Source organism: Ciona intestinalis, chromosome 4, assembly GCF_000224145.3.
Source record: "Ciona intestinalis chromosome 4, KH, whole genome shotgun sequence".
NCBI lineage: Eukaryota > Metazoa > Chordata > Ascidiacea > Phlebobranchia > Cionidae > Ciona > Ciona intestinalis.
The window spans coordinates 3086342-3113366 of NC_020169.2; the positions used below are offsets into that span (position 1 = coordinate 3086342).

Here is a 27025-nt window from a genome sequence, read left to right on the forward strand (position 1 = left end):
TGCGTTACGAATAGGCTCTCTTGTTTAATACTTTTAATACATCTATGAATTTCTTAAAAAAGATTGTGTTCACGACCGTCACGCATGAATAAACACTGATACAAAAATTAATCCAAAAGCTCCAAGTCTGTTTTGTTCCCTGTTTTGGCCTCATTTGTCATAATTACCGGTTGCACAACGCTTATCAAGTTGACAATGCTACTAAGAGGGAAACAAACGTAAAAGGGGGTAAGTCATCGTTACGATAGGACTAATTTTCGTAATCGCTATATACGCGTAAATAACACTACTAGTGTTGTGACTTGTGAGCAACAATTTTCATGGGAAATCTGTCTCGATAGTTGTTGGTATTAGACTATTTCATAATGTTACTAGCTAGAATTTAGAACAGGGACAAAAGTGTATTTACTATAGGCCTATAGGGTAATTTTAATAGGTAAATAAATATAAATGTCCCTGTTTATCAGAATGACAGAATATACTTACATTATATTAGCAATACCTTTATTTGTCACTTCGATTCTGTTAGCCAAAATAGAAAACGTATTTAAAATGAAAAGACATGACATAGCGACAAAACAGCAGTTGTTTAAAACATGCTTACAGTTAAAACCATAGTTTACATACATTTAATTGAAAAAGTAAGTGTAGTTGCTTTTTTCGTCAAAGTATTTTTATTTTTCTAATCTACAGATTAATGGTACACCGATCAACAATGTTACAATGTATTGGTGCAACTTTAAAGGAAGTTGTTGAAGTAAGTGGAAGTCCACTCCATGAATCAGAACTATGGGCAGTACTTAGATCTGTGGCAAAGGTTCTAATTCAAACCAATGTAACAGGTGATATAACTAATGTATGACAATTTTTTGACAGATCGTTGGTAGAAAATACTGGCGTATTAAACCTTACTGAATTACACGAAAATTTTCGTTAGTTCACTTCGAAATATTCTTTTTTACATGTAGCTACTTTTAGTACTGTCTATGTGCCCTATTTATTTAAAAAAATTGTTTTAAATTTTTATTGTAAATTTTATCGTAACAAACAGCATAACATTTTACTGTACTGTAGTCTGTAATTTTTCTGTGTGTTAAAAGCAATTTTTTTTAAAGCAATTTTTTTTTTTTAGGACAAATTCACTGAGTAATGTAAATATTTTCCTAATCAGAAAAATGCTTTTACTTTTACCTGTGACGTCCACACTATAATGCATGTACGTTGTCTTACATTTTAAATTATTAATGGGAATTACACAACGGCACATACTACCCTATATTCACATGATATAATTAATAATTCATAATTTAAACAATGTTCACAAAATAATTGTTTATTTATTCTAGCCAAATTTTCCGATCCAAGCCATTTTATTTTATCGCCACAAAAAGTTATTTTGTTACCATTTGGTCAAGTTGCATTTAATTTTGAAATCACTGATGATGAATTTACAACAAACCAACTACTCAGTTATTCTGATGGGAATGTGTACGATGTAAGTGAAGTTATAAATTATTAAAGAAAATTAAAAGATAATTTTTGGTTCTGTATTTAAGTTTTTGCTGAATATTAGGATTAAAGGTGTTGTATTCAACTAAGTACCAACTACCAAACATAAGTTGGTCTAATATTTCAAGACATATGTATATTTTTATACAAAAAACATCCTATTTTATAAATATTACACTATCACTCACATTGCCACATAAAAACTCATTTTATTGTCAGGCTTGTTAATATTATTTATAATGTATAAATCCCAGTCCAAATTAAACCTCTTATTTTGCTGTTTAAGAAATAAAGCGAATCTCCATAGCATACCAAACATTTTATTGAAACCTTCATTTTATCTTATATAAATCACGTATTTCCCATTTCGCTGTATCAGACTTGTGTGTTATTTTCCAAACAGAGCTCACTTCAGGTTCACAGCCTTGGCTTGACCATGCTTTGGTGTGCAGAGTACAACCTACCCCCCAACAACCCACTTACAATTTCAAATGATCTGCAAGAAGTCTTGTTATCTATGTGCACCCCTAGTGATTATACACTGGAGCAAGTTCATGCAGTTTGTTGCAACCGAGATGATGTCAATTTCTCAAATGATCTCCTTGTTGTTTCAAAGTTGTGTTCTTCCATACTGGGCAACATGCCTGAGGTAAAATGTAGTTTATATGTGATATGTATTGTTGGGGTCATTTTTCTATAGTCAAAGTCACATTCTAGGCTGTACCTGAATAAATTGTATTCCATATTATTCTGTGGCAGTGTGCATTATAGCCTATATAGTCGTAATAGTTATTACTGTGGTATGGTAAAAAGTGTTTAAATAGTTTTAAAAAAGTTGAAAAAGCCCTTAAATACAAATGCGATAATGTTTATCTAGTTAAAAGGGTTTAAATACAAATAGGACGGCATGAAATTTCACTTCAAATGCCTCAACATAAATGTATGTACTTTTACTGATAACATCGTTATCAACACAGCTTAACAGTCTCGCTGCTTCAAACATGTTTAACATGGAAACTTCACCAAAACCCAACAAACATCGATTCCAACATAGCTTCTCAATCAGGTATGGACTTTTTGCACTTTAACCCATTGTTGCAGTCAAACATTTCTTTATTCATTATATATAAACTATTTAATAAGACCCTAAAAAAAATAATTAAATTTTATGTTTTTATACCCAATCTATATTATATATTGCATTGTGCCTGGTAGCAAAAGTAACATTTATATATAATGTTTTTTTCATAGCAGCAGCAATCAAACAAAGGCAAGCATTGGGCAAGAGTCGTGTTTGCTTGGAAAGAAATATATTATTCCTTCCCCTCCACAAAATGGTGAGGTTTCATGCTAGTGAAGGATCAATTTGGATTCTCATATGATAACCACGGGCCACGGCCCACAAACGTATAACCCCTGATCTTTAAGCCAAAAAGTATTTCCTGATTTGGGTATTTTTTATCACCATACCTTCACAGGACAATTGTACACCAATACCAAATCATTTATAAAATCTGTCTTTTATCATAGAGCCAAAAACTCCTGATTTTAAACCTATAACATATTTCCTGATATTGGTCTTTTTATTGCCATACCTTCACAGGACAATTGTACACCAATACCAAACTATTTCTAAAGTCTGTCTTTTATCCTAGATCCCAGACTCCCTAGTAACCCAGTGTCTGTTGACAACTCAGAAAGCAGTTCATTAATGGCTGAGTACAACGATGAGAACTCAGTTGCTTCTCAACCCATTAATCCACGTTTATTCCTCAATGCTGTCAAACCAAGACATGGAATTCTTAAAACTAACACGCCGATAAAAAGATTGCATCAAAATAAGGTAAGTTGGTTTGATGGTTAAAATGTTAAGTGTCAAATCCATTGGATTGATTGCATTTTCTGCGTATATATTGTGATAAAGAGTTTGTGTTAATACTAAACATGTTAATATAAAAAACATTTTTGAAACTTTTTTTTTAATTAAAAAAAAGTTCGTTTTTAAATAGTTTTAATTTTACCATTGAATTTTAAACAAAAAACGGTCTTTTTTAAACAGTTTCAATTTTAAAATTGTAATTTAAAATTAAAATGGTCTTGACTCTTGTTTAAACAGTTCTCAATTAATCATTTATTCACTTTATCAGCATACTTTTAAATTTTCAATCTTTATAGGGCAATACAAGTGCGTTCACTGCAGAAGTGATTATATCTTTTGTTGATCGTACAAAGATAGCTTTCCCTATAAGCGAAGTCTCTGGTGTGAGGGTAGAAAGTGTGATCCAACTTTTACTTAAACATCTCATGCCAGATGCTAACCCTGACTATTTTGCCTTGGCAACTTTTCAAGGTAACTACACTCATATGGTTTTGTGCTTTTTAAATGTTAGGACCTAACAAATTTATAAAAATGTCCACATATTCTATATCGATGAGGTAATTTCTTAAAGCATGTCACGGCACCTGAAATTGGGATTTAGACCGCAGTTATTTCATTACCCCAAAATATCCACCAAACAAAAAAAATATTTTTTTGGGAATTTTGTATTTTTTGTTTCAGATTCCGAATACAGATTCCTGGAGACCAACATTGTTCTTTCTAAAGCTGTAACAGAAGCGGAACTCAAAGAAACTTTGTTTTTGAGGATTTTATATTTTCCTCTGGACCTAAATACAGTAAAGTAAGCAAAAAGTCCATAAATATATGTTTCCCATTAACATTAAATAAGATAAAATATGCGGAAAATAAAACAAATTGTGTTGTTTAATATATTCCACTAGATGTAAAACATGAGATAAGATTAAATAGAAAATTATGAACAGTACCAAGCTCAATGTATGTCACCAGTTTTATATTTAACAATATCAGCCCAACACCTAAGTTTTCACCAACATTAAAAATACATCGAAGTTTAACTCTTTGCCTGTTATATTAGTCGCTACAAGCTAAGATATTTTGGCACAATGGTGTATAGCATGTATGGTTTACTACAGTCAAGTGTTTCATGTTGTTTTAATCATGTATTGTTTATTTTAGTGGGGCGATTATCAGAGCAACATACATGCAGTTACGTGACGATGTTATTAGTGAACGAGTTGTATGCACACACGATGATGCATTGTCCATAGCAGCCCTGGCATTACAATGCGAAATAGGAGATTACAAAACGGTGAGTTTTTTACCATATAGTAGGATGGGGAAAGATGGGACATCTTTTCACTCTATTTTCTCATCCTATTTTGTAGTAAAACAATAACATTTACAGAATTATAAAAGCGTGTTCTCTCGACTTCCATAGACCGTTGTTAATTGTTTAAAACTCAATTAGAATATTTAGATAATGTGTGCTTCCCCCACAGTACTGTATAGCAACATTTTATCTATTCTTCAGTCTATATAGTCCTTCTGGGGCTAATAAATATTTCTGCTGTGACTTTAACAGCTCCATTACACCAAACTAATCTTTGCAACCTAGTTTAAGCAAAAACTTAAAAAGTTCTGCATTTGCGATTTGCTACATGGTTGCATAATTTAGCAACCCTTTATTGGTTATAAACTTAGAAACTGGTGTTGCTGGTTTCCAAGTAACTCTCTTGTACATCTCATGATCTAATCTTCTTTTCTCCGCTTCCTCTGTCTCCCATTTGTCCTCTGCAGATAAAAGGGTTAAGATACAAATATCATATATTCATATTTATACATATATAGGTGTGTGTATAGGCTGTTTCTATATCACCACAGAAAGTTTGGTGTAAGTTCAGTTAATTTATATTCATATTTCCCAGGCAGTATTATACACAATTTTCAAATTTGCTCTGTTAACAATACTTTTCTGGTTTTTTTTTAAATGAGTTCCTCCAAATTTATTTTTTCGTTTTATTTAAACCAGTAGTAGTGGCATACAATTAAGCAATTAAAAAATATTAGGTTTGGGAAAAAGACCAACTTTTTAAAGACCTAATTCCTAGGTCCCCCGGTTTGCCTTGAAATAGGTCATAGGACCTCACTCATAAAAAAAGAGTAGTAAACCAGATTGTCACACAGAATAGCACGTTATTAAATGTCTCTTTCATAATTCCAATGTTCTATTTAATACACAATAATAGACACCCAATATATTTGCTGTATCAAATGTATCACACACATAATACCTGTTGCGTAATCAAGGTTACTCGAGTCAGTGGTCATCAAATCAGGAAGGTGTATTGAACGGTATTTGACCTAAAATGAAACATAGATACACTAATATATATGGGTATGTCTGATGTCACAAGCATTTAATCAAATACAGATACACTAACATATATGCGTATGTCATAAGCATTTAATCCGTAGCACTGAATTTTACCATGGGATTATAGAACTCCCTAATGATTAATAGTTTATTGATGAACAAAAATAAGGTTACAGATTGAATTTGCCTAATTAAGAATTTTGAGTTAAAACATATTGTAATATACCGCCAAAAAATAGAATACCTATTTTCCTTAAAACCCATTATGCACCAAAGAAAATTATTTTTCCAGGTTTAATTTCTGGTTTTTAGGAGTAAATATGCGACTAAAAAATTAAGTATGCGGTAAAAAACTACATTTATTTTTATTTCGTTATAAATAACCCTTTATGTACTAATGCAAGCTATTTTTTCCAAGTTAAAAACTAAATCCATGGCACCTCAGCCACCACCCATACAACCTAAAGTTATGTTTTTTTTTATTAAAACCTCACCTGCCATACAAAAGCTGTATCAAGTTTAACTTCTCCTTCATTCATCAGTAATTGAACATGAGTTTCTGTCTCTCTAGTAAGTAGAGTAACTCTTATATGTTTCCTTACAATACACTCAGGATGCCATAAGTTCTCCCATGGAATTTCCTGTTACAAAAAAAAATCATAATTGTTTTAGTTACAGCAAATTAGTAATTACTATGTTTGGCTTAGACACTTATTTTATATATTTATGGCGTATGTCAGAATACCCAGACATTTAGGGGCAATTTACCATCAACCCAAAATCACAGACATACATGAACAGATAGTAACCAAACTGAATTTAATTTTATCTAAGCAATTTTTTTCGCTACAATCATTTAACCAAGTAAGATCCTGGTTTACATGTGAAATTCAGCTCAAATTTGAAATTGCTCTCGCTTGAAATTAATATTTTTGTCACTGTTTCTTTGCTTACCAGTTTATTTGCATCAAGATGGCAAAGGGATCTGTCTTTTGGTTGAACAAATATTTCAACATTCATTCCTTCTTTCATTATCACATTAAAGCAGCTGTCTGTATACGCCAACCAGTGTGGCATGGACTCTATACCTTTCTGTGGATCCATGATTGGCATAGTATTACATAGATTATTTCTAAACAAACAGTAAGCATTATACATTTTCTGCTGGACTAGAAAGTTTTATTAAGGTGTTATGGTTCATAAACTTTAAAAGTTAGTTTTGTTATTTCCTTGTAAAAGTAGAGCCGTTGCAGCAAATTTCTGTGCCTTAAAAATTTGCGGTGATAATTTTTTTACAGATTTTATATTAGTAAGGAGTTTTCTGTTGTATTATTGGCAAATTGTTGCAGACAGATTTTACTTGTAAAATTAACATGATATATATGCACAAGAATATAGAAATCTTATATAAACCTGTACAACATGGGGTAGATCTTCACATATAAGTATGGAAAGAAACTGATTCTTTCTACGGTCCATACTTTTAAATGCAAACAGTGACAGACGCTTGTTTAGACTTTTCTCCTGGGAGAAATAATAACATTAGATTATAAAGAAAATGCACTATTTTTTGCACACCATATGTGATTTATTTAAAGTAATTTAATCTTTATATAATCAACTGTTTAATAATGCAAATATAGCCTTTACCATGTGAAATCTAATTTTCAAATATGAAAAGCAGTATGAAGAACAGAGGTCTACACAACACAAATAGTTAGTTATTTGCATTTAGTAAAGAACTGCCATTATTATAAATGTTGGAGTAATACATTTCCACTCCACTGGTAGATATTGTCATAATTCAGTCATAAATTGAAAAAAATGTTTTTTTTAAAATGTTTCAATAATAAAAAAAATATAGTATAGATAAAATAGAATCACAAAATGGGTATAATTCCCTTAAAACATTTCAATTATTTCATGAAACCTAGTTTAAAAGCGTTGATATAAACTTTACCTCATCATTGGAGTTATGGAAAGCACAGACATCACCTAGCTGTTGTAGATTGAATGACACACTGTCTGATGATCGGAACGTTTCAGTTTCAAAATCTACCCAAACCTCATTTGAATTTAAATCTCTTTTCTTAATTGAGATGTCACCAACTTCTATATCTGGAAAATTTATGGAATATTTTATTTAGACGTAGATCAAAGCAATTTTGGCCTTGATTGTTGTTTTGTATGTCAATGTTCTGTTGGGTATTTTTCTGGAAGTGAATTTTGTTTTGTATTATTTTTCACTCATGTATTAGAAAAATGTTTAAAGTCCAATAAAAACAGATGTTTTTTTAGTTATCTTGGAAAATAATTGGACTTGGAATTGTCTTTTATTACCCATGCACAGTAGTCCAGCCAAACCTACTGACAAATATAACAGACCTGGCATTAATTACAAGTTTAAGCCTTGAAAGAGACCTGACATAGCCATAAAATCATTAAATCAGGCCCACAAACACTTTATCAATAAAAGTCTTTCCTTTTGTTTTATCACCTGAATTCTCTTTCACTGCTCTCATAGTTTCTTCACCTTTGGCCAGTTTCTGTCCTTCCACAGCAATACATGTTGGTAGTTTGACTGTGACTGGTTTAAGTAGTTTGGCATTTGATGGATCGATTCTCACAGCTGGTGAAATGGCCATGACAGCAGATGAAAAGTTTGGATCATACCAGTGATAAACGCGATCTAACTGGTGTGGGATTTGTGAAACATCCAAAATGGAAAGTCGGAACAAACATTTCTCCTCAATCGCATTTTTAGGAATATCAACGCTGTGAAAAGTGAAACTGATATCGATGTTGTATAAAACTACAGTTTATATTAAATAACACAAGATAGGAAACATTTGTTACAAGAAGGGTTCTTAAAGAGGAGCATTCTTGCAAAAACTTGTTACTTAAAAATGTTTTTGTTACATGATTCTGCTCTATGTGGGTGAGGTCCTATAGTGAGGCACATCAATGTACCTGTTAGGCTGTTATTTAAGCTTAGAGTTGTCCAAATACTCTAACACCAAGGTATTTACATAATTCTAGTGCATAAATTTATACTATGACTTTGTAAAATGACTTTTTAACTTGAATCTTAACAAAATTCAAGCGGAAATCTCAGATAATAAAAAACTTCACTGTCTCTTACCACCACAATTATATAACTCACATATACCCAACTTACCTGCAACCAAAACAAGTAATTCTGCCTCCTTCCTTTCCTACAACTTTCGAAAATGATTCTGTTCCGTTTGATCTGTTCACAGCCGACCGATAGTTAAGTGATGAAGGTTTTAAAGGTTTGTTTTCTTCAGGTTCAAGCACTGGTTGTTCCACTATCTCTTCTGCTTCCATAGTTCCTATATATTGTGGTTCTTCGTTTTGAACCGCTTCTTTATATTCTGGCCTGTATAAAATATAATTAAACTATCACGGCAAATTATGTTTTCATACTATAATTAAAATTATAACATGTCAGGCAACTACTGCTTTCAATCTATACTGTGCACAATATTTTTTAACAATTTTTTTAACCGCAGTCAATTTGTCCATAAATGGTTATTAAACTAATCAGCTGTTGAAAGTTCAAAACATATATATATATATGTATTATATATATATTTACTGTTTCTTACATATGAGTTTGTAACTTTTTTAAGGAATAAATAGTATGGATAAAACTGTAGTTTTTTTTAACTTACTGCTCTTCATAGAAAACCATTTGAACATTGCTTTTCCCTTGTGGTGAATTGTAATTAAATGAATGGAACTGTTGTTCTTTAAATCGGGGCTCTATTTTCCTCTGCTGTGTTTTCCGGGGGACTTGTTGCTGCATCTGCTGTTGCTGTTGTATTCTTACTTGGTTATTAACCAGTTTCGGTTTTGGTTTAGGCGACAAAACTGGTTGAACTACTGCAGGAGGTTTTTCTAATATTGAAGTGTTGTTAAGAGTCACTAATGTCCCATCTGGGTGTCGGCGGACATCTTGGTATTCATCTGCTGTATCCTCCATTGCACTGTGCTCAGGTATAGTTATCGGAGGAACTAAGATATGTCTTCTTTGGTTTCTTTGCGGAACCTGTATACATTGGGTGTATTAAGTACTTCATATTTGTGTGGCGCATTGATACTATTCTTATTGGGTCTACTGTGCAGATTTTATTCTATATGATTAAGGTAAGATGAGGCACATTGCCGATTTAGACCAGAGTTGGCATATTACCCAAATACTGTCTAGTACTGTGTAGATATAGACATCATAAATTTAGTTTTACATTTAACATTAAACCTTTAAAATAAATTGAAGTGGTTAAGTTAACACGTTGCTTAAATACCTTTTTATGTTGAAAGCATGTAACATAAAAACGTTGTAAAGGATTTTTATATACATATTCTTATTTACAATTGAAATACCTGTAAGTTGCTATATGTCTTTCTTGGACTTGTTTGCAAATAGCCCAAGTTTCTGTTGGAAAGTGGTATATTATTGTTGATCATTTGCTGCCTATTTGACATTATTGGGTTGTATTGCACTGTTTGTTGTGGCTCGTGCATGGAGTATTGACGGTTTGATAAAAGGGAGTTGTTTGTTGCTTCCTTTGCAAGGGTGAGACCATCTTGTACAATCATGGATCGAGGTGAGAGGCCATACATGCTACTGTCGTCACGTAAGAGTGTCTGTATAGCTGTATGTTGGACATCATTTGAAATAGGTTTATTTATATCTTTTTAAATACAGTACGTAAGACAGGTCTGAGTGCAATGTGGTGTTGCGACAACGGTTGCATAAAAGTACTTTCTCTGGGTGTTAGGGTAACGGGTGTTGGGGTAATGGGCAAAATCTAGCCTAAATCCCAGGTCCTTGACAAAAACCATGCCCATTAAGAATAAAACAGTAGTTAAGATCTAATTAATTGAAAAATTAAGATTGTTTTGCAACATGACAGTTGTTAAAAACATTGTAGTATGGAAAACTTCTTAGGGAAAACTGTCGAAGAAAAAAGCGTAGCATCTAAAACAGAAATTGAGCCTTGCTTATTCCTTAGTATCATACATTACCTGGTTTCTTATTAAGAGCAACTCTGATCCTTGGATCACCATCCACCACCATCTCCTCTATTTTATTGAAGAGTTGAAGAACCTCTTTAACTTCATCGCTCTCGGGATCAACGTCAACCTCTTTCTTCCTCTTCTTCTTATCTTTCTTCCCAATTTTACTGATTGTTTTCATCATTTTAAAATCTTACTTTTATCTAGGATGTAAGCTCAGTGTTAAAACATGTTTTTGTGCATCCCAGAAAAAATAAGCTTAAGCATAAGTTAATAGGTATGTGCTGTGATTCTGCTACCAGGCATAATGTAAATAATCTTTTAACAAATCATCTGGTATAAATACAAAGTGTGTTTCATCTGCCATCAAGCAAGAAACCACCGAAATACACTACGTTTTGATACCAGATGAGCCGAATAGTATATTAAATAAATATGCTTTGGTAAATCCTAGCTGTTACAGTTTGTATGGTTAAAATAGGTTGTACTAAATAAATATCTTTAAAATATTATAATACTAATAGACCTCTTTATAAATATGCAATAATTTAAATGTATATCAATATTCAACAGATTAATTTACTTTTTATGTTACTCTTATCATTTTGACCAATGTCATTAATTTATTTTGACCAATGTCATTAATTCATTAATTTCCTAACATAAATAATTAACAACTAAAATATATGTAACTGGACTACTTTCTACTACTGCAAAGAATAATGAGGGGACTAGTTTTTGGATACCTGGAAAAGATATTCAAAACATTATGTTGCTAAGCATAGGATGTTAATTTATCATCAGAAGCTCTCAGGAGCAACCTGCTCTCATTGTGACTTCATAAGCCAATGTTGACTTTGCAATTGTGTGGCAACTTATACCATTATGTGTAACAAAAGCTAAACTCTTCATTCATTTTGATATAAAGACCACAATGAAGTGCCACCAGTTATTGTGGCTTTGTTGGTTTAGGGGAAAACTTAGTGCGGACTTTAAACAATTGTGGCAACTTAAATACAATGGGTTATTATCAAATGGTGTTCTTGATCTGACACTCTTGGTTATATTGTATTTTTATGTCTTATTATATTCCAACATTTTTAATACATTAAAATATACGTATTATAATAGTAAGGAGAAAAAGTTCTCCTTTTTGTGCACCTTGTCTTATCTTACATGCCTAATAATTCAATTTTTTTTGGTTGTTTTTTTTAATGAACTTAACTAAAGAATTCTTTTTTTCAGGATTACGGATTAAACTACTTCGTTGTTGATGATTTTGTCCCAAACCGAGTGACATCGCAACTTGGTATTTCTTATATTCGTTCCGAACTACCTGCTCTCCATCGCCAGCTAGCGGGCATCGGGGAGCCAGAAGCCAGAAGTTTGTTTCTTCGGAGATGCCAACAATTTGATGAGTATGGAATGCACTTCTATAAAGCATATCGGGTACATGGAGAATATTTATCATTATACAATAGTGGGCTTGGACATTTAAGTAAATTATTTTGAATGTTTTATTGCACAATATTTCCAACTTAATATGTAGCTACCACCCACAGCTGGATCATATGAAGGTTTATTTATTGCTTGAAGTGACATGGGGTTTACTTTTTAAATTTTTCAGAGTTTAATAATAAGTATACTTTTAACTTTATTTAGCCACTATGGTTACAGTACCGAAGGTCACAATAGTTCACAAAATTGGAAAGACTGAAAATAATGATGAAACAACTGTAGTACTAATATGCTAAAGTTTAAAACTGCACATAAGGGCTATGCATTGTATATTGCAAATTTGAGATGTCTTCCTTTGTTATTAAGTGTATGTTGTGTAAATTCAATTTAGTATAACATCAGTTGTTAATATTTTACAGTTGAAATCCTGCAAGGATACCAGCTTAACATGGATGGGAGCTGGTCCGCATGGAATCACAATATTTGATATCAAAGGAAATGATGTCAGAATAAAACGTCATGTTCTTAAATGGGATGAGATGAAGAACATGCATTATAAGGTTAGAACATAAAATGATGTTTTGTGGATAGTTTTACATAAAACTGCAAGAGAAATATACTGCTTTGTTCTTGATAATCCAATTTTGGGAATTTTATATGATTTCAAATTAAAGCTGTTTTAGTTACATATTAAATACAAACAATTAATTTTTTCAAAATAGCATATTAAATAAAATGCAGTTTAGATCAAATGATATTGTCCACAAACTCCTGTATTGAATATTTCATAATTAAAATAGGTTTTTTAAAAACAAAATTAATATTCTGAATTTTCAGAGTCATAAAATCATTCTCACCAAATTGAGTCCTCACGTGAGGTTTAAATTTTACCAACAACACAACTCCAGGTAAGATGATCAATGTTTTTTTTTATTAGGGTGGGGGAAGATGGGACACCTTTTCGTTCTACTTTCTCTGCCCATTTAGTAGTAAATAAAGAACATTCAAAGAATTATAAAACCTTATCCTCACGACTCCCATAGACGGTTGTTAATTGTTTAAAACACAATCAGGATATTTAGATGTTATGTGCTGAAGGTGTCCCATCTTTTTCTACAAACTATATGCAAACCTTTCTCAAACCCATGTAAACCACAGGGCCAAGTATATAGTTCATTTGGTTGGGAAGCTTCATCAGTTCTATGGCTCAATGCAAACTTCCAATCAATTTTCATCATTGGCGTTATTCGATGACATCACGCGTCTCTCGTCGAATTTAAACTTGAGCTCGCTCAGCCGCGCAACTGAAGATTCAAGCAGTGAGATGGAGACTACAGAGTCGTCCTTGCGCGACAGTCGTCAGTGGACTTATAAAAACCCGAAAAATTTTGTCCGAAATGATCATGTGATCCGTCGTCGGTCTAGCGCGTCGCTTTCTTCACCAAGCGGGGAATTCTTTGCTAGTAATCCGGTTCCACCAGAAAGAAGGGTATCTCGCGCAAACACGGCTGCGAGCAGATTCTCGTTCCAAAAACAAATTGATTCCCCAATGCTTCGCCACGCTGCAGAGCATATTATTAAAGGTACGATGTTTGTACAATTTGTTAGCTAATTTTTTTTTGATTTTTTAATACTTCTTTCTGTTAAATTGTGTGTGCCTGATAAATGACACATTTTCAAGCAAAAAAAATTGTTTACACATTTGTCATTTTCATTTCAATTTGTCTTTCTTTACACATTATCAATCTGTTCAAATTGTTTATTCAGCCACACCAGTTGACACATCCACTCCAAACAAAGGAGCAATAGTTTCAACTGGAAGAGGGCAGTTTAGTGTGCAGATTCGCAAAGTTCGTGGCAGTTTTGGATTTACAATTGCTGTAAGTACAACTTTAAAAATTTACCAGGTCATGAGTGCAGCTTAAAATGTCTTTGGTTTTAATTTAAATTTCACCATCTTTAAAACAACTTTGGTTAAATATTATTTTAAATTTTTTGACATTTTTTTTAGGGTGGTAGTCGAAGTCAGTCAAGCATAACCATGAATGATGATGTCATCATAAGAGAACTTGTAGAAGGAGGACCTGCTATTTCTATGGGCACGGTTGCCGTTGGTGACAGACTCATCGCCATCAATAATGTTTCACTACAAGGTGTAACACATGAGGTGGGAAAACGATGTTTTTAGTTAAGTTGTAAATGTATACTTTTTCTGTTACTACAGATCTAGGAATATGTTTAAAATTTGAATTAAGAAAATAGGGATGTGCGGAACCTAGGCCAAACTTAAAAGCTTGTGCCTAAGCGTCTCCTTTCATCAGCTTTTCGTTGAAGCTCGGCGCTCGGCTAACCCCTGCTTTTACAATTTAAGCATATTTCTAAAAGATACAATAAACCTTTCTTTTTATGAATGAGTAGGAAACAACTCGACTTTTTTTAAGAAGCATAAAATTGGCATAAGTTATTTAGATATATCATCTATATATATGCCAGAATGCAGTTCTAGGCCTACAGTGGTATAATTAGAGATAAAAAAACAAACTTTAAACTTTTTCCAGGAAGCTGTTACCGCATTACGAAACGCACCAAGTATGTCAACATTACTTATTGAAAGATATTCACAACTGAATTCACATCAGTTAGAAAACAATAAAAACTGTATTGAAGATGTAAGTTGTTTTACAGAATTAACATTTAGTTTCGTTTCTATTAATGGTTTAGCAATATACTTAAATGGTTTATTTATATTTTTTCTACATTCTTTTACAAATTTACAAATTTTACCAAACTACATAAACTTTTTTTCTTTATTGTTTCACACTTCCCGAAATTACTAAATAAATAATATTTAACCTTTTGTTTCAATAAAACTGTAACCTATTACCCTACACTATTATCATGTATCACTTTTCACAAATAATTTCCCATTCATAGATTTCCAGAGAAGAACACGAAGTGTTGGACAGTGCAGTCCACGCAACAGCTGTCAACTTTTATAGAAAATCATTGAGTTATGATTTGAAACGAAATAGTGTTCGTGGAGCAGCTGATGGATTGAGTGATTTATCCCATCATGAATATGAAGTGGTTGATGTGTAAGACTCAATATTTACCTTATATTTGACTAAAAATAATATAACTTAATATGTATTTTTTCATATATTTTTTCATGTTTTTTCATATTTTACCTTAACTTTTTATGTTTTATTATATTACTTTTCATATTTTACCATATTACCTAATAAATAGCTAAACATGTTTAGATAGTAATGGACAAGATTGGATATTGGACTAATGGGCTAACTCTGGCATAAATCCTGCATCTAATATCATGCCACACAGAAAAAAAACTCATGAAATCAGTCATCTAAAAACAAGGTGTATGCAACAGAACACCTGTGCTTTAACGACTGTCGTTGCCCACCATGAAAAAAAAATTTTTAGAATTCAATTATTTATAAATTGTTTTATAGACATAAAAATCCAGATGCCTTATCCCCAGATGTAACTCAAGGTAAGATAATATTTGTTTTTAATAAATTATGGTTTGTAAAATATATTGTGCGGTGCCACGGCAAAGTGGTTAGCCTGCCTGCCTCTAACCCAGAGGTAATGGGTTCAAGGCTTATCGCTGCTACCATTGTGGGCGTATGTGTCCTTGGGCAAGACACTTAGGGGAAATTGCTCCAACCCAGTGGCCACTAATGGGTTGTTCAATCAGCCATACATAAAAAAGTCCCAAAAAACCCACAAAGTAACACACATGGTAACTCGTAAGCTGGCACAAGGTGTATAAAACAAAGAACACCCATGTTATAACGACTGTCGTTTCCCAGCCACGCGAGGATAAAGTAAGTTACATTTATTCATTTATTATTTCAGCACCTCAAGGAAAGAGTGATTCTGTTAACAGCTACTATACTGATAGGTAAGAATGAATATCAATCCAGGATTTATTTATTGTCACAATGCAGATTCTTATAATAGGGAGGCTATTTGCACATGATACAGTGTTACACTCTTTTATGTGGGTGTCGGCAGTCAAGTATGAAAAAAACTGGCTAGATAGTTAAACAGTTCTAAATTCTTTGTACAAGGACCACACATGGCACCTACAGTAACACTAGTAGGCTGTAGCTTCATTAAGCTTTAATCCCAAGTAGTATTATTATAGACCGCGAGTATTCCCAAATTATTCAAAATATTTTTTTCCTACCAATTACACTGAATGCCCTTAATAAACTTATACATTATTCTCAATATCTCAAACAAATTTCCTCGATTTTGTTTTAAAATTACCAGAATTGTTGTTTTTTCCATCTAGCACGGAATCATTCTGAAGGAATCCACCATGAATGCAGTTTCCCCATACTGAGCTGCTGGTTCTACTTTATTAATCAAACACCTTCAAGTTCCTTTATCAGAATCTGTACTTGTGACAATCCTTATGCAAACACGTTATTTTTATTTGTACTATTTTGTATGCACTAAAATATACTGTTTTCTCACAGTATATGTTGTTTCTGGTACACACTGTTTAAATTCACTAATTACTTACTTTAAATCTGTGTTTCTCAACCCAAAAGTGGTCTACCATTTGATTCTGTTGGATAGGCTACAATAATTTTGTAAAGGGAGTTTGGTCGCTAAAATTTTAGGCCTTTTATTTTGGTTGCCATTTAAAAGGGTGAGAAGCATTGGTTTAAATGAACTAACTTTAGCACTAATTGATTTCATATATTTTTTGATCCACAAAATTAACCAAGCACATGCTGCACAACACACGATTTTTTATCACAATGCTGTGTTTTTATTTCACATTTTTTGTATTGTTTTCTTCATATTGCTTTCAAAGGCGATATCACACACATTTCACTTGTTGCACTGTGCTCTCTGAGTGTATTTTTGTTTTGGGTGAATTTTGTGAAATTAAAAGTATTATATCTAAACTGTTTCGGTGAAATAAGCTTAACATACCATGTTGAGATAAATGTATGTTCAATTGCACTACTTTTGTCCTCATTGGTTATAGAACAGATATTCTAAATATTTTCTATGAGAAACCAAAATTTCTTATAAATTTTTCAATTCTCAGGAACCAAAATTTCTCATTAAATTTTTTAAATGATGTTTTCTTTCTTCGGATACAACTTGGTATCCACTTATTTGTAAAGATAAATCTGCATTGCCCGATGTAGAACTTCGTAAACGTGAAGCGTATCCCTGTGGTTGGGAGAAACAAAGAACAAGTAAGTAAGTATATGCCATTGAAATATATTCCAAAAATTATATTTATACAGGTGCCATGGCATAGTGGTTTGGGCGCCTGCCTCCAACCCAGAGGTAATGGGTTCAAGACTTGTTGCTGCTACCATTGTGGGTGTATGTGTCCTTGGGCAAGACACAACCGAGTGGTCATTAATGGCTGTCCAAATTATCAGCCATCCAAAAAAATAAAAATAATAGCCCACGAAGTAACATACATGGTAACTCATAGGCTAGTACAAGGTGTACACCCGTGTAATAACAACTGTCGTTTTCCAACCACGCAAGGATTAAGTAAGTTAGATTCATTCAATCTCAAACCCAAATTTGCGTCACAGACCTTCATTTCAGACACTGGGGCTTCTGCCACAATTTTCATATTTCCTTCATTGTCTGAGCTTTCAATATTATGAACTTTAGCTTGTCGCTTGGCTAAGTCACCAAGTATGTTCTGTAGCAAGTTCTCCCCTCTTGTTGTGATCTGAAAACAAAATTTTAAAATCTTGGTAAACTAATAATTCGATGCAAGTTGTTTAGCAGATGTTTATTTGTCAAACAAAAGAATTTCTGGAATTTGGTCACCAACAGCCTATTAAACTTATGAGGACCAAATTTTAGACTCTAGTGTAAAGATGTATAACCAATACAAACATTCTGTGCACGACACCTCTATGTTCATAACCGGTTCCAGCAGGTCACAGGCAGCTTTATCCAGAGCTTCCCTTGTGCATTTAATGGCAGTAGCTGTTACTAAACCAGGAGGACACCCACGTTTTGCTCGCACTGCCAATAATTGAACTGTGGCGCTCATGACCGGGTAACCCAACAAATTCCCTGCAAAGGTAGAATCATTACAATTTTTGTTTAAATATTTTATTTGTTTTGTAAAAAATTATAGAGATTTTCTCATGTTGTATATTTTTGATGGAGTGTTAAATCTAAATTGTTTTTTTTTTATAAAATTATAACCTAGATCAGATCAGACAGGGTTTTATTTTAGAACCAATGTTTTAAAAAAAATATTAAAGCCAATTGGTGCTTAGATAAAAAACATACAGTAATTATTTACCTTGTTGGAAAGCCTGCACAACTCCCAGAGCAGCAGAATGGCAGAGTTCTGGGTTATAAAGGGGTTTAAGAACCTGACTTGGATCTGTAACAGTGCCAGCTTCAGCTGATGGAGAAATTTGAATTCCGATTTCAATTTCATAATTGCTGTCCAGGATAGTACGTTTATAGGCTGCTGCGGGATTAAAGTTTAGATAAATCCTATTAAAATTTAGTTTGTTACTGGCAATATATAGACACATCGGAAGAATTCAGCTTGAATGTTAAGAATATACAAATGTAAGCAGAACTATATCCCAGAAATGTATTTCTGAATTATACCTTTATGTGTTGCTTGTACAGATGGACATTCTCTGTACGCGACTTGGATTGGACCAAAGTAAGCATCCACTTTAAATTCAGTTTTAATTCTCTCAGATATTATTTCCATATGTAGTTCTCCCATCCCTGATAACATGATGGATCCTCCGTCATCAATTGTTGCTCTTACAGATGGATCTTCCCGACACAGAACATCCAGAGCGTGCCTCAATGCTGGAACACATGATTTAGTTTATATATATATATATATATATATATACTTACAGCAGGGAAGCTAATGTGTGGATGTCAGGAACAACAAACACATGAAAGTTATTTAAAGAGAATATTGGGAATTTTATTTAGAAAAAAACTTTAACATTAACAGCCATTTTCACATCGAATGATCCGTGTTTGCAACTTTTTTTCTGATAATTTCTAGTTTACAAAATTAATTATTGACCACTGTTGTTATGACCAGTTGGCCACACCACCTTTTTCCTGTGTAGGACTGTAGACTTCAACAGAGCAAAAGAAAACTGGTTCAGGTATTTTCACAGCAGCCAAGACAACTGGGGAAACATCAGAACTACTTTCTGCAACAGAACATATTTGTTTCAAACCTGAATGATTGCATGAATGTAAACTTTTGATCCTTGCATGGCAGGCAACAACGGTTGTTATAACATGAGTTTACTTTACACCTCGTGCTCGTTTACAAATTACCACATAGGTAACTTTGTAGGTGATTATTTTCGGAAGACTTTTAGTGTATGGCTGACAACTGGACAACGCATAAGAGATCACTGGGTTGAAGCAATTGTCTTTAAAGTGTCTTAGGGATCAACCCATACAATGGTAGCAGGGTCGAGTCTTGAACCTGTATATTCCGATCTAATATAAGTTTTTCATACACAGCATTTACCATCATCCTGTTGTCGATGCAACACGTTTGCTTTATTAACAGCAGCTTCAAAAGCTTCTTTAGACTCCACCAGTGTATCTCCAGTCACTGTGTTTTGAAATCCAGATATAACAGCAATGTTACCAGCTTCAATTTGCTTTGTGTCTTTGTATTCATCAGCATATACTGACATCAGTCTGCCAATTTTTTCTCTAAAAACAAAACACGGCAGTAGTGGTTTAAACCAGGTAATGCAATTTTTAAAATATTGAGTTCTGACCAAGACTTTATGCCATTCAAATTCATGGTATATGGATAAAGAAAGACATGTAGTTATTAGTTTGTTTTGATTTTTTAGTGTTTACTTTTGATTTTTTGTTGTTCATCTTAATTATTTAATGCTTATAACTTTATAAGAAATGAAAAATTAGCATTCAACTCAAGATAAAAATTGCAGTTTCTTGCTATTAATATTAAGATGAAAGTAATGTATTTAATTGATCATTTCTGATGCTTTTTAACAGAAATCTACTTTAACTTATTTGACAGGTAAATGCTTAAGAGTCCAAAAATTAAACCAAGTAGTGAAATCAGATAAACTTACTCTGATTGTTTGTTAACATTATAAATTGTTCCCCCACTTCGTAGATGACCGGAATACACCCGAACAAATATTATTGAACCAAGTCGTTTATCGTGAAGAACTTTGAATGCCATTGCAGATAATGTATCGTTGTAATATTGCCTGAAAAGTTTTTTTTTTTTTATCAAATAAATTTTTGTACTTATGAAATGTTTTACAAAACTTTAGCATTTATTTTTCAATTAAAGTCAAAAAGATTTTGTGTTAATAATATAAAATTATCTATATGATTAATTCCTATTAAATATAGCTAAAACTGGAATTAGCACCAGAGTTGGCCCATAAGCACTGACTTACATGTATGTATGAAACTTCTTACTTTATCCTTGCATGGCCGGGAAACCACAGTCATTAAACACGGGGTGTTCTGTTTCATACACTTCGTGTCAGCTTACAAGAGTTACCACGTATGTTACTTTATGGGTGACTTTTTACTTACAGAAACGAAAAGGGCTTTAATGGTAATAGATACAAGAGACTGACCAAAAATAGAAACTTACAGGAATGAGTGTTGTATCTGCTCAGGTCTAGGCAGATAATCCACAACTGCGTCAAGAAGTGGTTGAATCCCAATATTTTTAAATGAGCTTCCGCATAAAACAGGAACAATCGTTTGATCTAACGTCCCTTGTCTTATCCACTTCTTTAGTTCAACGGTTGGAAATTTTTCAGCATTGCCGGCATTTTCTCCATCCAACCACAACAATGCAACTTCATCATAAATATCTGAAAGCTTTAAAAACAACGCTAAATTTAAAAAAAATAAATACTAACAATGCTAAAACACTTTGTAGATGGTAAATTTTTTACATTTGTTAGATGGCAGTTATGTTGTTTTATGCCAAATCAATTTTAAAACAAGAGTAACACTTTTTATACACATATCATATCTCAATTCACTTTTTATTTTCAGTATTTTGACATTATTTTCAAATTATACAGTTTTTGACTTATAGAAACAACCAATTCTACCATGTGCTGTGGCACAGTGCGTAGAGGGCATACATTGTAAATACAGGATATTGGGTTTAAAGCATGGTATGGTCACTTTTTCAACCATATAAAAAATTCTCTCATGAAAAAAATCACTACAAAATTGCGTTTGCATAGTATAATTGTAAATGGCACACAAGGTGTATAAAACCATACACATATATTATAACATTATTCCCCCTACAATGCAAGGATAAATAGGTGATATTTATTTATCGACACACTTGTTCAATTATACTTGTCCTTGCTGCTACCATATTGCCCCACCCTTCATCAGTTCTAGTGAGTTTATGTTTGTTATATTTTCTTCCATGTTGATTTGGATTCACAACGTTCATGTCCCATTCCATTCTTTCCATTGTAATAAGATCCACAACACCAATGTATTGGCAATCCTGGATCACAGGCAGCTATAATGAGCAAAGTAAAAATACTGCGTTAATTTAAACTTATTTTATTATATATGAATATGTTATTTTTTGTTATTATGATTATATTTTTATTGTCATTGGGTATTATTACCCGGTTTTATTATTGGATTATTTTTATCTTAAAAATTCAACTGTATTTTGTCTTGTAATTATGTGTGAATTAATGTATCAAATGAAATTAAATAAAACAAACGCATTCAATTGTAATTTTTCTCCTATTTAACTGAGTTACTGTTATTACCAACACAACTTTACATGCGGTTTTAACACAAAGTAAGCACCTGTAATATCAATGTGTTGGCTTTTAATCGACGTTTTAAAGAATCGACAGAATTCGTGAAACTTGCTTCCGTTTTATCCATCTTGTTTATGAATGCAAGACGAGGTATATTATGATTATCAGCTTGCATCCAAACTGTGCGAGACTGAGCTTCTACGCCACGAGAAGCGTCAAAGATTGCAACTGCTCCTGAGTTATAAGTTATTATGAATTTAATGAAAGAAAAAAAGTAAGAAAAAGGCAAGAAAACGTTCAAGAGGAAGGATAACAATTTTGAATTTTTTTTCTTTTAAATTTGACATATATTTCTTAGAAATCTTTTTCTTTCTTGACGTCATTATGAAAAATACAAAATATCAAAGCAAAAGTAGTAGGCTACCATCTAAAACACGCAATGATCTTTCCACTTCTATTGTGAAATCCACGTGCCCTGGTGTGTCAATTAAATTGATTTGTGCCTCGTTCCAATGAAAGGATATCGCTGCACTTTGTACAGTGATGCCACGCTCAATTTCACTTGGCAGGTAGTCCATTACAGTGTTACCACTGTCGATATCTATACATATAAAAACAAAATATTGGTTTTATACAGTAGCGGTAGGTGGTGATTTTATAATTTTGAGATTAAATGATAAAAAACAGGTAAAAGCGTATATAATGATTTTATATACTTGGAGATTATATATATAAAAATGGAAAATCCAATACAAAAAAGGCACATCTCTTAGGATTTATAGCTTAGGTTTATGTATCAGTAAGATTCCTCTTTAGCACTTAAGGTATATTATAATATTCTATTCTTACACAACCTACCACCCATTTTCTTAATATAGCCCGAGTAGAACAACATTCGTTCTGTTGTTGTAGTTTTCCCTGCATCTATATGAGCCATAATACCAATGTTGCGGATTTCGGTTCCATATTTCCGCCTGTTCCAGACAACTTTACGAAATTGTCGGCACAATCTTGATGAAACGGTCTTTATAAATGTCATTCTTTCAAATCTATTGGTTTTGATGTTAAAACCAATTTACTCTATTAGACACTACTTTATTTATCATTTCTTGCATTTGGGTGTTTTATAGCAGCAATTATTATTTTTTCTTGGTTCCGTTTAGCCTTTTGTTTCTTAAATATTGAGCGCAAATACTTTAATAAAAATTTTCCACATGACAATTTAAAATTTACGTTACATTCTAGGGAAATCCCCACGAAAGAATCCACTTCAGTAAACCAGATACGAATTTGAACGTTTTTAATAAATTTACAATAAAAAGTTTAAAAAATAAACCATAGATAATATATGTATTATCTATGCATAAACAACTACTCTGATAGTAAAAGTAGGTACATTTTTTGGCGCAAATTTTCCGACAGTAAAGTTGCTGGTCGAAACTGTGACATGTAATGATTGTTTTTATTTGTACAAGTAAAACTTTCTAAATGTCATAAATACAGTAAAGAAAAGAAAATAAACGATTAACAGTGTATTTCTATACTTTTTCTTGACAAACTGCAGCTGCTGCGTAAAATCTTAAACCAGAATTAATAAATTAGGCCGCATAACATTCCACCCTGACTTAGTTACTCAATCAATATGTTTAGCTGCTATGCAATACATCACACAAACGATACAACTTAACGCGATACAATTTTAGAGGTTTGAATTGCGTTATCGGTTTCTGTTGTTGCCTTCGCATTGTGGTTTCGTGTTGCTGAGAACGAAGTGTGAGAATCTTCCTTTGCTGGAACCGATTTACATGTAACAATACTTTTTAACCAAGCACGAAATTTTGAATCCCGTCCACTGTAAACTAACACGTTGACGAGGCTGCAATGTTATGATTATGTTAAACGTAAACGATTTTCAGAAGATTTAAAGAAGCAGTAATTATATATGTTTGTTTCCAGTGTATAGTAGGTTGGGATGATGGCCCGTGTTCCCAGTAACACAACACACAATTGTATTAGGTTGGGGAAAGATGGGACACCTTTTCATTCTATTTTCTCACATTTAGTGGTTAACAAAATAAATTCAAATAATTATAAAACTATCCTCACGGCTCCCATAGACCGTTGTTAATTGTTAAAAACACGATCAGGATATATATATATATAATCGCCATTGTTGTTGTTGATTTCAAATGACCGCAACAGCCTAGGTCGTCTGACTCAACGCACGTCGGAAATGCAACCGTTACATGACTAAAAAATGTTTTCGATCACTACCAAGCATAAATACGACCTATTTGGTTGGTCATAGGTTGCTCTGCTGGTCAAAACATATGCAAGCTTTCCCACTTTGGTGTCAATAGTTGTTTAAATGAAAAATAAAGTCATTTAAAAAAATTGGCATGCAGATAGTCACGGTTGAGTAAATATACTGATATACCATTTTTTGTACTAAAAAGCCGTGCCGATTTTGAGTTTTCACTATAGTGAACCAGTGACGTCCCGGTTGCTTCTCGCTTAAACATCGATATATAGCAGAATATCCGACTTGAAAATTATGATAAGCATTTTTTAATTGCACTGGCAAAAAGAAGTTGTTTCCATATACCATTGTCAGAGACATGGACGCGCTCAAGCGAAAAGCACCCGTGACGTCACTCATTTCAATACAAGTGACAATAGCCCAAATACATAAGATTTTTGAACAAAAAATTGAAATTACACATTTAGCCCACTTAGGGCTACCTGCAGTCCTGCACACCAAATATAAAGTAAACTTTAGTTTTTCTTTAATTTTATACATCATACCTGTTGGACATACTCATGTAGAATCCAATAACATAAGGCGTTGAAACGTTTTTGCAAGAGAAGACATGGGCATAAAACAAAACAAGAATCACGACGACCGGAACTGCCAAGTTTGGATTGTAATTAAACAGTATTTAAAATAAAAATATTAAAAAATGTTACAACTGAACGACTTACCTAATGTGACGGTAAACCCAATCTGCATTATAGCAACTGTCTTTATCAATTTTACTTCTTTCTTTTTTAATAAATCTTTGTCCATGCTCTTGGACAAACTGGCAGAGCGTATGAGGCGAATTCGGATTTGGAGTGCCGAAGTAATGGTTAAAATAACCTAAAGTAAAAAAAAAGTTACATTTTTTACTGTATATATATATTGGTACAATTCAGACTAGTTAGGATTTTAGAATATTTTTGAATCTTTTTACATACCATGAGACAGTATGGTAAAATTGAGAAAACGAAAACTAGTGCAAGTGCTGCACCCGATGAGCTGTTGTTGGTACTACTGTAGTTCCGGATCGACGGCAAGAAGAGATATATTGTGTGGTAGTACGAGTAGGTGTACGTATTTGGAAACCATGCTGAAATTGTGAATAAATTAATAATAAGTATATTGTCGGCTCATAAATATGTATTATTATTATTGATATGGTAGGGTGGAGGAAGATGGGGCAACTTTTCGTTTAGTTTTCTCTTCCCATTTGGTAGTAAACAAATAACATTCAATAAATTATAAAACCGTATTCTCACGACTTCCACAGGCCGTTGTTAATTGTTTAAACACGATCAGGCTATTTGGATATTATGTGTTAAAAGTGTCCCATCTCCCCACACCCTAGTATATAATACGTGTGCTTAAAAATACCTGGCACGGTAGCAGAAATCACACCCAAAATCCAAGTTAGAACGAGTCCAAACGCTACGTGAGCGTTACTCTGTATTTTGTAATTGATTGGATACGTCACGGCGAAAAGTCGCTGCCCGCTGAAGTATAATAAATGAAATAGTGATGACGTGAAACTCATTATGTAAAACATTCCTCCAATAATTGCTTGAGGGGAATCTTGATACAAAAGCTGTTTCATGTCCAGTTCTTGCGATGTTGAGTTTATCGTCCAGCTGACGTTGTAAAGTACGACGCCGAAAATTTGGATTCCTGGAACGCAATTAACATTGCATGTAAATATGAATGAATGTAGCTTGCTTTATCCCCGCGTGGATGGAAAATGACATACGGATGTTCTGTTTCACACACCTCGTGCTAGCTTACGCAAGTTACCATGTATGTAACTTTGTTGGTGATTGTTTTGTCTGTATAGCTGACACATTAGATGACCCATTAGTGACCACTGATAGGTTCTTATACATTATTTAAGCTTAATAGTTGTTTTAAGTACGCAGTTAGACCTAGTAGTTACCTGCTAATGAGTCGGCTACAGAAAGCGAAGCTTTCATGATGCTGAATTTGTCTTGAATTGAATTCCTGAAGTTGTACCAAAACACGAGCGAGTTTCCTATCAAAATCATCGCACCAAGAACAACACAAGCAAATATGAAGAAACCAGCCCCGATCATGCTGCATTCATCGCATTCCACCAAAGTTGTGTTGGAACATACATTGTAAGCTGAATACGAACAAAAACTTGGGAACCCGCATAGGACACTTACATATGCTGTGGCGTTGGTTTGATTTCGTGCTGCTGCTGCTGTGCCGTTTTCAAGGTCATTTATATCAGGTATAGGATAATAATCAATGGGAAGCAGTACCCGATTAGGAATTATGGCATAGCCTAATTCATAAACAACTGAATCATTCCTTTCCCAGTACAGCGACGGTTCAATATATTGCGAATAATTATTTTCCATAATTATTTTCTGTAACGAAAACAATAATAGATTAAAACTACACCCACAAATTATGCTGGTAAGCCTTAGCGCCGCAAGCATTTTAAACGACAATTTCGCACATCGCCTAAACAGCTATTATCTTATTACATGGCCTTCTGATATACCATTCTAGGTAACTCAATTAAAATGTTTAACCGAATATCTGCTTTCATACATCGATACAAAATACATTTATAATCTTAACTGTTCCAGTATTATTTTTCATATACATTCTTATCCTTGCAT

At 33.1% G+C, this 27025-nt stretch overlaps 4 protein-coding genes across 8 annotated transcripts; 1 reads left to right on the forward strand and 3 right to left on the reverse strand.

Moving 5' to 3' along the window:
• Positions 1–81: 81 nt before the first annotated feature.
• On the forward strand, positions 82–17194 carry LOC100181760 (tyrosine-protein phosphatase non-receptor type 13-like). 3 transcript variants are annotated; one of them, XM_009860160.3, is made up of 21 exons: positions 82–228; positions 694–842; positions 1347–1495; positions 1913–2158; positions 2487–2575; positions 2761–2846; positions 3165–3352; positions 3685–3859; positions 4070–4190; positions 4547–4679; positions 12033–12236; positions 12665–12805; positions 13083–13153; positions 13404–13828; positions 14013–14125; positions 14257–14412; positions 14804–14914; positions 15180–15340; positions 15719–15759; positions 16128–16173; positions 16570–17194. In XM_009860160.3, exons 2-21 carry the CDS (start codon positions 698–700, stop codon positions 16583–16585), a joined length of 2817 nt encoding a protein of 938 aa, XP_009858462.2. In that variant the 5' UTR covers positions 82–228; positions 694–697; the 3' UTR covers positions 16586–17194. The 3 variants fall into 3 exon arrangements, with proteins under 3 accessions (XP_009858462.2, XP_018667118.1, XP_018667116.1); XM_018811573.2 differs by having other exon boundaries at positions 2764–2846; XM_018811571.2 differs by lacking the exon at positions 82–228 and adding an exon at positions 312–436.
• Positions 4758–11009, reverse strand: LOC100184146. Its single transcript, XM_018811578.2, has 11 exons — positions 10797–11009; positions 10152–10423; positions 9440–9816; positions 8923–9144; positions 8242–8519; positions 7705–7862; positions 7158–7268; positions 6699–6836; positions 6239–6385; positions 5662–5731; positions 4758–5161 (listed from the first exon to the last, which is right to left on the reverse strand). Exons 1-11 carry the CDS (start codon positions 10969–10971, stop codon positions 5025–5027), a joined length of 2085 nt encoding a protein of 694 aa, XP_018667123.2. The 5' UTR covers positions 10972–11009; the 3' UTR covers positions 4758–5024.
• LOC100186476 (ribosome-releasing factor 2, mitochondrial) lies at positions 17060–23295 on the reverse strand. Of its 2 annotated transcripts, none has more exons than XM_026834211.1 (13): positions 22943–23295; positions 22509–22685; positions 22131–22318; positions 21643–21828; positions 20926–21158; positions 20387–20527; positions 19804–19994; positions 19373–19474; positions 18900–19112; positions 18580–18750; positions 18178–18344; positions 17851–17991; positions 17060–17468 (listed from the first exon to the last, which is right to left on the reverse strand). In XM_026834211.1, the coding sequence occupies exons 1-13, from the start codon at positions 23121–23123 to the stop codon at positions 17337–17339; spliced, it is 2223 nt and encodes a 740-aa protein (XP_026690012.1). In that variant the 5' UTR covers positions 23124–23295; the 3' UTR covers positions 17060–17336. The 2 variants fall into 2 exon arrangements, with proteins under 2 accessions (XP_026690012.1, XP_002131331.1); XM_002131295.4 differs by having other exon boundaries at positions 18580–18753.
• Positions 23266–26767, reverse strand: LOC100179454 (relaxin receptor 2). Of its 2 annotated transcripts, XM_026834267.1 has the most exons (7): positions 26561–26763; positions 26311–26468; positions 25758–26048; positions 25322–25473; positions 25067–25223; positions 24890–24992; positions 23418–23960 (listed from the first exon to the last, which is right to left on the reverse strand). In XM_026834267.1, the coding sequence occupies exons 1-7, from the start codon at positions 26617–26619 to the stop codon at positions 23768–23770; spliced, it is 1113 nt and encodes a 370-aa protein (XP_026690068.1). In that variant the 5' UTR covers positions 26620–26763; the 3' UTR covers positions 23418–23767. The 2 variants fall into 2 exon arrangements, with proteins under 2 accessions (XP_002125310.1, XP_026690068.1); XM_002125274.4 differs by having other exon boundaries at positions 23266–23960; positions 26311–26767.
• Between the last annotated feature and the right edge of the window lie 258 nt (positions 26768–27025).

Bases quoted from the DNA above. Each gene is read 5' to 3' on its own strand.
- LOC100181760 (XM_009860160.3), top strand. From the start codon at position 698: ATGGTACACCGATCAACAATGTTACAATGTATTGGTGCAACTTTAAAG. The intron at 3,353-3,684 runs GTAAGTTGGTTT...CAATCTTTATAG, and splicing joins AAAGATTGCATCAAAATAAG to GGCAATACAAGTGCGTTCAC. The intron at 14,126-14,256 runs GTAAGTACAACT...CATTTTTTTTAG, and splicing joins GTTTTGGATTTACAATTGCT to GGTGGTAGTCGAAGTCAGTC.
- LOC100184146 (XM_018811578.2), bottom strand. From the start codon at position 10,971: ATGATGAAAACAATCAGTAAAATTGGGAAGAAAGATAAGAAGAAGAGG. The intron at 9,145-9,439 runs GTAAGTTAAAAA...TATTTTATACAG, and splicing joins ATGGTTTTCTATGAAGAGCA to GCCAGAATATAAAGAAGCGG. The intron at 5,732-6,238 runs GTGAGGTTTTAA...GTTTCATTTTAG, and splicing joins ATACAGCTTTTGTATGGCAG to GTCAAATACCGTTCAATACA.
- LOC100186476 (XM_002131295.4), bottom strand. From the start codon at position 23,123: ATGACATTTATAAAGACCGTTTCATCAAGATTGTGCCGACAATTTCGT. The intron at 21,159-21,642 runs GTGTGTCGATAA...TTGTTTTTAAAG, and splicing joins GGACAAGTATAATTGAACAA to CTTTCAGATATTTATGATGA. The intron at 18,345-18,579 runs GTAAATAATTAC...CTACCTTTGCAG, and splicing joins TGTGCAGGCTTTCCAACAAG to GGAATTTGTTGGGTTACCCG.
- LOC100179454 (XM_002125274.4), bottom strand. From the start codon at position 26,758: ATGGAAAATAATTATTCGCAATATATTGAACCGTCGCTGTACTGGGAA. The intron at 25,474-25,757 runs GTATTTTTAAGC...TCACAATTTCAG, and splicing joins GATTTCTGCTACCGTGCCAG to CATGGTTTCCAAATACGTAC. The intron at 24,993-25,066 runs GTAAGTCGTTCA...CAAACTTGGCAG, and splicing joins TGGGTTTACCGTCACATTAG to TTCCGGTCGTCGTGATTCTT.